Raw genomic sequence first — 13,683 nt, 5'->3', positions numbered from 1 at the left:
AAACTGACGCCCGTTAGGTCAGGTATCGTCCGTGTGGAGAATTGATAAGTTGAGGTATGATGAGAGTAATTTTAAAGTTATAGGTATGAAATCAGTAATATGGTGGATAGTCCAGGTACCATTTCAGTAAATAACCCTATTCTTAATTAATATTATACTTTTAAAATTTCTTCACAATCTTATGTTGATTGTAAATTATATTTAATGCTTTGTTAATTAGATCTATCTTAATATCAAATATTTGCATCTGCAACGACTACAATTGGAATTAGGAAATGTTTTAGTAAATATATACATTGGACATGGTCCGAGTCTATCTTAATTGATTCATAAGATCCCAACATGTTTCTTTCTAAGTTATATCATCACATCACATCAACTCCAAAAGTTTTATGGTAAGACCATGTCTTAAAAGCAGGCATCAAACCTTATCGTCTCCAATTTAATATAGTGATTGATGGTAACACACAATTCCACTAAGAAGCTTCTCTATGTAATATTCAAATCATTATTAATCTAAAATGTCCACCAAACATCCAATCAATATGAACATTAATAACAGTAACAACAACTATCAAATCTAGTTGTGTGGTAGGAGAAGTTTATGGGGTTGCGAAATTTATCCAAGGATAATGATTTTTTATAAAATCTTTTGACTTGAGACTTTTGACTTATAAAATGTATGCAACGATCATGCATAGCAACAGAATTTTCAAAGAATTGTCATGAAGCTATTAAATAAATAAATAATCATAATACATGAAGATAGTATCAAAACATTGAAAAAAGTTATTAAGTTAATGATGGTCAAGTCGTGCATGTATGTATGTATATATTTAAATACATGCACATATATGATATCTAAGACAGTAAGACGTATGAAAAAAAAAAACGGGTGTAACCAGGAACGGAGTCAAAAATATTTTTATAAGGGAGCAAATTTAAAAGTTGTTTATCATATTTATAAGAGTCATCTCCGATAATGTTAAAAAAAAAGAAATTCAGCCATAGCTCGATAATAGAAAATGAACCCCTAAAAGAAATGATATTACGAGCTAATCATGTAAACATTAATGCAATAAACCCAAAATATATAATTTTTTATTAAAGAATTAACTTGCATATATCTTTCTTACATGACTATCATGATTATTATTGATAGTTGTTTGTGATAAATATATATTAATAATTTGAAAGAAAATATTTTTTTTGCATACAGCTACCGTATCAATTTATTACACATTTTACACACTTTCTCAAACAAAGAAAACATTTTCTTCAACTTTTTTATTTTCTGTTAAAAATCAAAACAAATCAAGCTATTTACTCTTCTAATGGAAAGAATTTTTTCAAAACTAATGCTTCGAAGACAAATGACTTCCAAATAATAGTCTTATAGCAACGAAGGTAACATTTGTATGTATTTTTAAGTTATTTTATATAAAGATAAATTACAAATATAAAGATTGAAATGGGGGCAGTGCCTTAGCTCCGTCCCCGTGTAACACTTGACGAAAGATCATATATATGCCTAATGCCTCTGCTAAAATTTTAAATTAACAAACATTATGTTTAACGTTTTGGAACTTAGAAAAAATAGATACCATATTCTCACGTCGATTCTTATTAAACAAATAAAACTTTAGACTTACAACTTTAGAAAATAAAAACTATGAATTAAATTAAAGGTTACAACAAATTGGTGAGTAATGAATATAGTATTATGTTTTTGAAAGAAGAATCTTAATCTTAATATTAATCTTAATCTTAATATATACTATAAGACAGTTGAACTAATGACTTAATTATTAACCAATCAAATCGTTCAATTTAATTAAATTGACTCTTGCTTATGTCATCATTTAGATTAGCTACAAATTAAAATTTCTAATAATCATTATCCAAATATATTATTATATTACTATTTATATTAATTTGTAGAAAAAACTCATTAATTTCTACTTTTTTGTTTTCTATCAATAATTTCCATTTTTTAGCCCTCAATACTTAATTTATATTTATTTTTAGCACCAACTTGAGGAGATTTTTTAAAAATGTTACAAAAGGTATTTATATTTAATTTTTTAAAGTTTCAGTTGTCACTTAAATCAAGAATCCTAATTGTTATCAAATAATATGAAAACAATCCTAATTGTTATATAATTATCATAGTTATATAATTATCATAGGACATGTGATTGAAAGTAAACCTATTCATGTTATGAGTCTGCATTATGATCAAATACATATACTTGAATATCAAGTTAATGATCACTAGTATGTTTATATTAAATTCCTAATTATCTTTAATAATACTTTAATTCCTAATTATCTTTAATAATAATATCAAATCATGAGTACAACTGGTTTCAAAAATTTTATAATAGAGAAGTTATTGTAGCATATGTCTTGTGGAATGACTACGACAGATAATTTCATCATAATGTCTTAGTTAATAATGACAACGACGAACTTGTGATTATTGTACTTCAACTTGTTAAGTGTAACACTTAAAATCGTATACGTTCAAAATTATAAGTTTTCATGAATTAAATGTATAAACATATAATATTGATAATATCGTAAACTTCGTGTCTAGTGTTGAACACGGATCTAAAATTTAGTCTAGTATTATGTGAATGTGTAAATATAGAGAAGTCGGTTGCATGTGGTTTATTTAGACATTTACTATATAATGACAATTTAATTTAATATTCTCGTCCGAATTTAAATATTCTATTTTGAATTTTAAATTCTTTTTTTTTAACTTGTGTTATATAATAATATATATAAATAGTTTAAACTTTAAATGTATTTTTCATTAATACAATTTTCATTAAGTATTATATTATACAAAAATACTTATGGTCAAAATTAAAGAAAAACTCCGTAAATCAAATTTGGACATTTAAATTAAGACGAATGAAGTAAACATGGAATTTAAAAGATGTTCTTTCATCAACTAACTGAAACAGAATTAGGCAGCCTTGTTACTTCCCTCGTATCTCTGTATAAATGTTCAGAAATAAGATTGAATAACCAGTTTGATGCACTTGTAGATTTGATGCCCTGCATCAGCCTGGTACCAAGGCGGCAAGGCCGAGTGGCCGACCCTTAAATATACACACGTCCATACATATTTCAGTGATCTATTTGATTCTAGTTCTCCAAGCATAGGAATTAATAACACGATAGTAAATACATCATTCAATTAAGTTGTGCTCTCTACAACCTTTCATACAGCAATGAAAAAATTTGCACAAAAAATAGCAGCACCACCCACAAACAAAAATAGAAATGTAAACAAGTAACCCGTTCATAACAAGATATATCCGTAGATGATGATAATAATAATATTACTACTACTCGTATTATGAATATGAATTTATGATGTGCAACACATCTTCTTTTCTGGAATCACTTGTGCCGGACCAGGGACGATAATCTTCTTGCCAGCTAAAGAAGCCGGGTTTCCATTTTGTTCGTCACCTGCAGCGAGACTTTTCTTGTTGACTATTCTGAAGATTTCGGTCAAAACAGTCAAGAATGCATCCTCTACGTTTGTTGACTCAAGTGCTGATGTTTCTAGAAAGAATAGTCCTTCCTTCTGAGCAAACTCTTTGGCATCCTCTGTAGGGACTGCTCGTTGGTCTTCCAAATCACTTTTGTTTCCAATTAGAATGATGACAATGTTCTTGTCGGCATGGTTACGAAGCTCTTCTAGCCACCTCGGTATGTGGTCAAATGTTTGGCGCTTGGTTATGTCATATACCAACATGGCCCCTACTGCTCCCCTATAGTATGCACTTGTCACAGCTCTGTACCTGCACGAAATAAATCGAGCATTGTTAGAAAATCACATGTAAAGCAAGGTTAGAGGTGCTAAATGACGGGTCTGGTAATGGGTCAAAACAGGTCCTAGCTGCAAAAGTTAACTTTTTGTACATATGAGGTGGGATTGATTCGACCCAAAACGCCTTTTGTCCAAACTATTATAGTTATATTTATTGAAATACTTTGTGATTGAATGCATTTAAACTACACTTTGGGCAACTTTCAACCATTTCCCTTTTCAGCTAATTCCTGCCGAGTTTATCCATTTCACTAGTTTGAAATGCAACATAACCTGAGCAACCATTCATAAGTAAATGGATCAATATTTTCACCTTAAATTAATGTACTAACTAATTACTCTAGATATGTTGAAACTTAACAACAGGGACAAAGAGGTAAATCTTTCTTTTTTGGAAAAGGGTTTCCATTTATATAATATGAATGACGTCAAAGATTACAAAGAATCAAAGGCAGCTAGTATTGCCTAGTATGAACAACCTCCCATAGCCATCAACAGGTAATACGATCGTAAGTACGGGGGTGGTTTGTACAGTAGTTACTACTTATGCCTTTGTTCACACGAAAATCATGACCTCAATGGCTAAGTGGTTACTATAAGATGATAATAAATCCCTTAGGGTTTTCCCTTCTCATTGATATTAATTTATAGAATTACAAATTACATTCGACTACCATGAATTATTACATTCGACTACCTTGAACTATAAACTATGACATAATCTAAACTAACACAATATATATATATATATATATATATATATATACACACGGTCTAATAGTTACTTGGTACACGTGAAACTGCTTCATCAGCAAGATCAGTTATGTTCAATGATGAAGAGACGTATTTCAAAATATCATATCAAAATTGGTAGGCAACCAGATCTGAATCAAAATAACTCTTAATAAAGACAAGTTCAGGTAAAACAGATTACAAAACCCTTCGTAAAAGTCAAATGCTTATCCATTTGTGTGTGTAAACTCTGGATAGAAGAATAAGTACTCTCAGTCACATGGGGATATGGGATGCATATGGTTTAAGACTATATAACAATGTTATATGTTAAAAAATTAAATATATCACAAATATTTGAGGTCAAGTGGTGGATACAGCGGGATGGCAAAAAAATCCAAACCCGATGGGGAAACCCGAAACCCGAAAATTTTGAGGCGGGGCGGGGCAAGCTTATCAGGTACCGGGTAGGGTTTCGGGGCAATTATCGGGTTTCTTTTCGGGGCAGAGACTGGGGCATGCTTATCCCGACCCGGCCCCGATAATATATATATATATTAAAAAGAAAATATATATATATATTTTCATCTATTTAATGAGTTTAAAAAAAAAAACACTCTGTATCACGGAGTGAAACTTTCTTCCTCACTATAAAATCACCAATCCATCTACTAAAATCACATGGTTTCTCCGTTTCTAACTTTTTGAGATTAAGTTTTTCTTTATGTTTTTTTAGGTTCATTAGGATAAAAGCTTAGATTCCTTTGATTGATTATGGTAATTCGATGTTTCATATATACTACGAGTAGTATAAAATTGCTTATTCAGGAAACAAAATATTGATAGCATTGTCTATTTATGACTTTGTACAGGAACTTTGAAGAATGGTCAGTAGTAACTTCGAAGAAGACAACTAGTTTGTTATCGGATCGGGTTTCGGGTTCATTAACGGGTATCGTTTTGGTTTTGGGTAATATTTTATCCCCGATGGGGTCCCAGATAAGGTACCTGATGGGTATCGGGTAGCCTTTTTCTTATCGGGTTTGGGTTTGACACTACCCGCCCCGAACCCGACCCATTGCCATTCCTAAATTACAGCCTGATCAACAGGTGCAAATGGTCTAAAAAAGCTCTAATAACTTGACATTTATGTACAGAGTAGACATAAACAAACCATATTAAGATCAAATAGTAAACCCAATCAATTTAATTTGAGACACAGATCTAACTACTTCCATATAGTCAGTAAACTAAGATCTAAGAATCACAGCAACACCTGTAATAGAAAGTAGAGGGGGCAATTTTTGACCAGTTGTAATGGAATGGCATTATTTAGGCTATCTTTTATAGTTTTATTTCTAACGGGTAAAGTGTGCTAAAATACTAGATAAAGGGGTAATATGGGTCAAAAGTTTCCCATAGGGCATTTTTGATGTGTAAAACCTCCTAAATAGCTCCATATGAAAAAAATATAGAAAAAGTAAATTACTTAACATACTAACTGTACGTCAATTAAGAATTACGCAGTATTAAAAATGTTACACAAGGATAGGGATCAAGGGGAATCGGAGCGGTAGAGTGTTGGAGTAGTGTGCTTTCTCTGAAATGATAATGAAATGCACATGACCGTTTCAAAAATCAGGACTAACTTTCATAGAGATATCAAGAAACTTGTTGAAGTTTCTGATTAACTGCCAATAAAATATCAAAAGTAGAGGGGCGAAAAAGAAGATTGGACATCAGTCGCGGCAAAATTATTGGGATTGAATATATACACTAGGTATCAGAGAAAGTTTCGGACTTAATCATGTATAATCCTTCTAACTTCAACAAAAAAATCACATAATAAGTAGTCATCCATGAAGCCATGGATCAACTTTTTATCCACACACATCTAAAAGTTTAAATCCAGGACGAAATTAAAGATTGTTTAATGAACAACATCTGTATACTTCACACCCAATATCCAATACCAGATGAATCGTTGTCTCCAAGAACATGGAAAACGAGGTTAGACTTCTCAAACTCTAAATCAAACAATTGATTGTCGTCTCTAAAGACTTACGTAGTTACGTGCCAATCGTGAAAAAACCTAGCAACCAACATAATAGCATTAAAAATCCCTAAGTGCCCAAGTTAATCAATTTGGATTTCACATTAGTAGTCATTTAAACATTAACTCATGTAGTTTATTTACCAACAAGAAGTTGGCCTAGTGGTAAGAGAAGCACTTGGTGACCTTAAGGTCCAAAGTTCAATGGCACAAAAAAACAACTCTTTTATAGTACCCGTTACCAATGGAACCTACATGTAAAGTTCTAAAGACACGGGTTCAATCCTTCGGGGCACCCAGATCATTTGGGGATTAGGATAGAACTATTGTACGGTTGTACCGGCATCATATGACTCATACAGGGTGAGTTGGTGGGTATCCAAATGTGGTACCGGGGCTAGATTCCCCCATTTACCCATTTAGTTTATTTTGACACAAGTCGATATCGAGTCGAGTCGGAGCTTCTTTAATTCATCACAAGCCGAACTCGAACTCCTAAAATTTAAACTAGTCGGGCTCGGCTCAGCTCAGACTACTAGCTAATCAAAGTCCTTAGATCTAAGTCAACATAACCACATATATTATCCATTACATGTACTACAAACAACAATCTTAAATTAAGTACAAACAAACTAAGATCACACATACTTATATACATACACACACACACACACACACATATATATATATTATACCGTTCTTGACCAGCAGTGTCCCAGATCTGAGCTTTAACAGACTTATGTTGGATAACAAGAGTGCGTGTCTGAAACTCAACACCAATGGTGGCTTTTGAATCCAAACTGAACTCATTTCTCGCAAATCGAGCTAGTATTTGTGACTTTCCAACTGCTGAGTCACCGATCAGCACTACTTTGAATACATAGTCTATTTTTTGACTTGGATCATTGTATCCACCACCACTTGCCATTATGTATATCTATATATCTATATATATAATATATAAGGATTGATAGATATGGAGATTTGTGTGGGGATCTAAAATGTGAAGAAAATGGATGGAGTGTTTAATGAAGAAGTAAAATAATGGTCAATGATATATATATAAGGGGATGTTTGACATTTGTACTTGTTGTTTGTTGTTTCTTGGGCGGCTCACTCTTTTATCTAAAAACTACTTATTTTTTACGAAAAAAAAACTATTTTTTTTTTGTTATCTTTGATTTTTCAAAATTTGAATATAATTTTGTATCTGGATATACATATTTTTATCCTTTTATTTACACCAATACTATCGTCGAGAACATTAAAAAAATGATAAAAAAAAAAAATAGGCCCGAATCAAACCCGAACCCCGCAAGCCCCGCAAGCTTGTATTTGGTAACGGACGTTAAAGCAAATAGCGGATTAAAGAACGGGATAACATTACAATTATAACAAATATATATCATAAGCATTCTTCATTTAAACACAATCAAACTAAACAATAAAAGTAAAAGCAAATTAAATATCATTTAAACTTAAAAACCAACTATGTTTTATCATGTGTCGATGCCTCATCTAAGGAGTTGCCCCTTTATTTTGGTGCAGCGGGACAACTCTTTTAAAGAAGGCAATTAAATGACGCCATATAATAGGTTGTAGAGGGCGACTTGGGACAGCGTCAGGGACAAGTGGTGCCCCATTCTGTATAGTAAAAGAAAAAAAATGTAAACCACATTCTAATTGACACTTTTAACCAAAGTGCTGGATTGCTAATACGTCAAGCGTATGTTTTATAAACAAAATGAATAAGCAATCCCCTGGTTATTGTGACCTGCAAGCTTGGTTTTCTTCCATACAGTCTATGTTTCATATGCACCATCAATCTGAAGCTGAAGTTGCAACTGAATTGGGATCCACTTTATTTGTTAATTCCCTCTTAATACATAGTTACATACAATATGTTTTATTTAAATTTAAAACAGAAAGAGTTATTTTAGATCGAAGATGTAGTCTCCTTTATCAATTTAACAGCTACAAGGAAACATGGAACCACATATGAATATTAACATATAATCTACACAAAAGGTATTTAAAACGAAAAAAAAAAAAAGCAGCAGAAAAATACATTTTAGTATTTTACATAGCTGAGATAAAGAGATACTCTGTATGACAAAATAAATTTTAGTTTGCTATGTAAGAAAAGTAGAAACACTCAAATAACTGGTCTCGCCGGGTGTCTCACGTTACACCACCCGTTTAGAATCTAGAACGAGGTCTGCACAAAAATGGAACATAATGCCACGCCTTCAGCAGTAGATGAACATACCTAGATAAATTTAACATCTGAATATAAAATGCAAGATAATGGTTCTAAGCTAGTCTTCCATGGTCTCTTCCTGACTTTCTTTGCCTTCACCATCACCTTCTGAGTCACCCTCCATATCTGGCTCTTCATTTTCAGTTTCCTCTTTCTTCCCACCACTATTCCCTGCAATAAACAAAGGACATGTAAAGAGAATAATTTGTAGATTGTATATCCACAGCATGTACTATTTTATGTATTCCTTCTCTCTTGAAAACGGCAACAATTACCAATTTGATGTCCAGTATAAACAACTGATGAGACTCAAAACACAGTGGTGGGCCAACTAAAGACCATCCTTTTTTGATTAGGCTCCTTGATAACTACATATGGCAAATTGGTTATTTGGGAGCTGTCACCCGGGTAAGGTGACTAAATCAAGAACCAATAGCAAAATTCGTTTCTTTGGGGCTATCGGACAGTCCAATTCGGACTACGTCTCCACAAGGTTCTCTATTAATCTTAAAAATAGTTAAAACCTGTTAATTGGTGAATACTTGTATTCAACTACAAGTAGGGTAAACATGGTCAACTTTGATGAGATGAGATGAAATATAAACGACATTATAATAGCTAACAAAAATATAAAAAACAATAGAAAAGAACATGTGATTTGACATAAATCAATTACCATATTCACTATAAATTACGTTGCCTGCACATAATCCATCTTCAATCTTGATAAGCTGAAGAGTCATTCTGGGCCCAATCTCTTGAAGCTTCACTGCACTTTTGCTGGAAGCCTTGTTAACTCTCCCAAGATCAGTTGCTAAGCTTACGGTTGCTGCTTCGTCGTCTCCTTCACTTTCTGATCCATAACCAGCCCTTCCAATGACAAGGAGAAGAAATAATGAAGGTAAAAATATAATAGTTACAAAACAGATTGTATATATTCACAAAAACAGTCAAACCCATCAATTACTTTCATTTGTTAAGTCCTCACACAATTTAAACATGCATTACACATGCTATAAGAAAGAAATCCACAAAAAATAATTAATTAAATGGTTAGAAAATGCAATGATAGATAAATGAAAATATTTGCTTATGAGATACACATCTATCCAGACTTAAGACAGAAAGCATCTATTTTTCAGTAATGTAAGAGTGAACAGAAACTGACAAATAAAACCAAAAAAAGGTCGTACTTCCAAAATTTTTAATGTGACTTTTCTTTTCCAATTTCTAATGTTCGCTATATGCAAAGCTATTAATCGATGCACATATAGAAACCAACGTTTTACGCTTTGAATATTCTTCTTTCTTACTGGCAGACAGCATATTAAAAATAAAAAATAAAAAACTGAAATGTTCATAACACTCCATTATATCATCAGAATGTCTTTGTGCAATACAGAACGAGAGAGGGATACATACTTTGTAACAAAGTCGCTCACATCTTGAAGACTTCCCAGATTGGGCACTTCATGGTTTTGCACGAACTTTCTGATTCTACGTGAAACACCAACTGGCTGCAATCTAATAGAATAATGCCGAAAATCAATGAGCTTCGTCTTTTTGTTGTAATTAAGTAACACGATTCTCTGGCATGATGAAAGTTTGACCTGAAATACATATAGCATAAATCATGAGGATCAACAAATGACTAAGGTGAAGCTAGTGTCAAATCAAAATCCTAAACACATTTAAATGAACGCGAAGAGCCGAAGATATACTCACCGTGTTAAGGTCGATGGCAGGGAAAATGTTCCTAAACATAATGGTTGTCAGCTTCAAATGTTCCTTCTCATGCCCAAAACCAGACAGCACAATCTGAATTGATTAGTGGTCCACAAATCAAAATCAAAAGATTAGCTTGGCCAAATTGGAAACACATAACTATGCTTTTAACGGTAAAAATCCAAGAAAACGGATCCCACTATCTGAATTTTCTTTTTTATAGCAAATTACAAAGCATGTGAATTACAAGATTACCAGGGGAGAATTTTTGAATAGATCTTTTGGTACTCTTGGGCGCAACTGGGAGTTAGCGATATCAACAGCTAATGAGTACTCGTGGATTTTGAATGTAAGGGTTGGACCCTGTGGTGTTCTTGCAACCCTCAGATATGGGGAACTTCCTGCTTTTGATAACATTAGAAAGTGTGTAACTCCCATAGGCCCAGCAACATTCAAAAAATCTTTAAGGTTATTACGCTTCTTCTCCTGCAGTTTAAAGCGAGTAGTAAGCAGTTATACCAGCATTTACTTTACAATACAGAATAAAACACCAAACTAATAGATGCAAAAACTTAAAAGATTTGTTAATCCTCTTTAAGAAGCAAGACATAAGTTTACAAATGAACAGCCGACACTATCTGGTTATCTATATATAGATTAAACAAAATTCCAATGTTTGTTTTGAGAGAAGAAAAAAATGCTTAATATATCGATATAAAGATGGTGTGTGTTGAGTTAGTAATGTGTTAACCTAAAAATCATCATGCTAAAAGATTCTTGGGACTTTAGGTCAAAGAACAGATCATAAATGAGTAATTGACCAATCAAGACCGTCTACAAAGTCATTCAATCAATTTTATAAAAATCCAGATATCATTAACTAATAGTCACCAAGGGAGATTTTGCGATAGTGCAGCATGTTCGACCACCAGTTTTTAAGTCCCTCACTTTATAAGGTCCCTCGCCACTACTTATGACAAACGTTTGTAACTTCAATGAACCTTTTCCTGGACACGTATAATTCTATTTGCAAAATTTACAAACTTTTACTACAATTATCCATATATATTAGCTACAAGGAATAAACTTTTCATGTTCAAGTGCGTACTTTGTAATTACGAAACAATGTCCTGGAAATCATATCACAAGAAAACGGGCACCTTTAAGTTTAGAGCCGTATATGGAAGCATCATTTTTCTCAAATCTGCTTGTAACTGTTTAAGAGAACCAGGTAACTTCAACCTTGAAAAAACAAAACTCCTCGGTATCTTGTCACCAGTAACATGATCCACATTTTGCTGTGGTTGCTTCCTTATTGGTTTCACAAATGCCACTTTCCTTTTCTGATTAACAAACAAACACACACACACACACACACACAAACACCAAACTTAAGTATCATAAAAATCGTAGAATCGGGAAGACGATACAACGTATTTATAAACTAAAACATTAAACAAGGGTCCTAATTAACAAGATAGGAGCTAAATAACTTACATTACGAAAACGAGCCATCTAATAAACCACTTGGTGCCCTAGAAATATTCTGTTTTTACAAACTAAACTGCAATAAACACGATATTAGTACCATAACCTAAATTAAGCTTGTAAAATAACCTAAATTGATAGTAAATGGTGTCCTATTATAATTATTCGTGTGTAAAGCGATATATAGATATATAAATAGTATAATATAATTTATATTTTTATTAAATGGAGGAAAAAGAAAACATACCTGATGGATGGTGGCCGGCAGGGAAAGAGTGGCTGGTGTGGTTAGGGGTTTTGGGTTCTCCTTTTCACCCTTTTTGGGGTTTAACTATTTCAAGGCTTTAAGCCTACTGAAGTTACAAAAATACGCCAAATTGACTTCAACTTTGTTTTAGTTACAAAATGTCACCTAAAGTTTTAGGTGTTTCATTCTTTACCAAACTACTACTACTTTAAACGATTTTGTATAAGTAGATATTTTAAGTGATGTATGAGCAGGATCGTAAACAAACCACTGAATGAAGCAGCTCAAAAGGACTAAATCTACCAATATATATATATAACAAGGTCCTAAATTCATTTTTAAACAAATAAGAGCCCTTAGATGAAGTCCATCTTTGATTTATAACCGTTAGATCAAATTTAATTAGTTCATCTTTATTAAATGACAATATTAATACTTATACTTTTTATAACTATATAAAAAAATCTCTCTCTATTTACACTTTATGATTTTTCATCACAAATTTACACTTTTTACCCAATAATTTTAATATAATATATTCAATAGAATAATACTATCTATCTTAGATCTTATCCAATAGAATAATAGTTAATCTAATATGAAAAAATAAAGCATATTTTAATTTGAAATATTTAATATATGTTTCATATAAAATATATAGATCAATTCTCTATTAATAAAAATAGTAAGCTATATTTTAAACAAAAATAAAACAAAATTGAATATTAATAATGTCGTAATAATCTGTATCAACAGTATATATATATGTGTATATAAATTATTAACGACAGTGTTGAGAAGATCAAGTTTAACTTAGGTGAGTGACAACTTTGGGAACGTCAACCTTTAACATTGATATGCAATTTTGGAGCATGTGGTGACGGAAAAGTTGCGCTCTATTAAACAACATAAAATAAATTATTGAAATTAATGATACATATTTTAGTTTCTAAATATGCATGACTATTGTGATTACTATTATAAAGGAATTTTAAAAAAATATAATATTTTTACATACAATTATATTATCAATGTACTGTACTTTTACCCAAACAAAAAAAAAACCCTTTTTCCAACCTTTTTTTTTTCTTTCTATTCTATTAAAAATAAAAACAACTTAATATTTTTACTCTACCAATAGAGGGGTTTATCTCAAAAATAATATTTCCAACCAAGTGATGTACTTTCAAAGAAGGGGCCTATGACAATAAACTCATTGTTTGTATGTATTCTTTATTTATTAATATTTTGTAGGAACAAAATTATAAAAATACCCTTAAAAAAGTTTACATTATACCAAAATTGGAGTGGGAACTCCATCCATG

At 31.9% G+C, this 13,683-nt stretch overlaps 2 protein-coding genes across 2 annotated transcripts; both read right to left on the bottom strand.

Annotated features, from left to right (window-relative positions):
• Nucleotides 1-3,180: 3,180 nt before the first annotated feature.
• On the bottom strand, nt 3,181-7,672 carry LOC122602628 (ras-related protein Rab11D). Its single transcript, XM_043775223.1, has 2 exons — nt 7,334-7,672; nt 3,181-3,824 (listed from the first exon to the last, which is right to left on the bottom strand). Exons 1-2 carry the CDS (start codon nt 7,564-7,566, stop codon nt 3,386-3,388), a joined length of 672 nt encoding a protein of 223 aa, XP_043631158.1. The 5' UTR covers nt 7,567-7,672; the 3' UTR covers nt 3,181-3,385.
• A 1,017-nt stretch (nt 7,673-8,689) lies between these two features.
• Nucleotides 8,690-12,436, bottom strand: LOC122602627 (peter Pan-like protein). Its single transcript, XM_043775222.1, has 8 exons — nt 12,359-12,436; nt 12,121-12,187; nt 11,784-11,966; nt 10,879-11,109; nt 10,624-10,716; nt 10,321-10,508; nt 9,575-9,768; nt 8,690-9,069 (listed from the first exon to the last, which is right to left on the bottom strand). The coding sequence occupies exons 2-8, from the start codon at nt 12,136-12,138 to the stop codon at nt 8,957-8,959; spliced, it is 1,020 nt and encodes a 339-aa protein (XP_043631157.1). The 5' UTR covers nt 12,139-12,187; nt 12,359-12,436; the 3' UTR covers nt 8,690-8,956.
• Between the last annotated feature and the right edge of the window lie 1,247 nt (nt 12,437-13,683).

This window comes from Erigeron canadensis, chromosome 6, assembly GCF_010389155.1.
Source record: "Erigeron canadensis isolate Cc75 chromosome 6, C_canadensis_v1, whole genome shotgun sequence".
Lineage (NCBI taxonomy): Eukaryota > Viridiplantae > Streptophyta > Magnoliopsida > Asterales > Asteraceae > Erigeron > Erigeron canadensis.
The sequence above is the reverse complement of the archived record's forward strand: the minus strand, read 5'-3'. Positions and strand labels throughout refer to the sequence as shown.

Excerpts from the sequence above, each read along its gene's own strand:
- LOC122602628 (XM_043775223.1), bottom strand. The coding sequence starts at position 7,566 with ATGGCAAGTGGTGGTGGATACAATGATCCAAGTCAAAAAATAGACTAT. Across the intron at positions 3,825-7,333 it reads GACACTGCTGGTCAAGAACG|GTACAGAGCTGTGACAAGTG; the intron begins GTATAATATATA and ends TATTTCGTGCAG.
- LOC122602627 (XM_043775222.1), bottom strand. Across the intron at positions 11,110-11,783 it reads ATACGGCTCTAAACTTAAAG|GAGAAGAAGCGTAATAACCT; the intron begins GTGCCCGTTTTC and ends TTTAAACTGCAG. Across the intron at positions 9,070-9,574 it reads CGTAATTTATAGTGAATATG|GGAATAGTGGTGGGAAGAAA; the intron begins GTAATTGATTTA and ends TGTTTATTGCAG.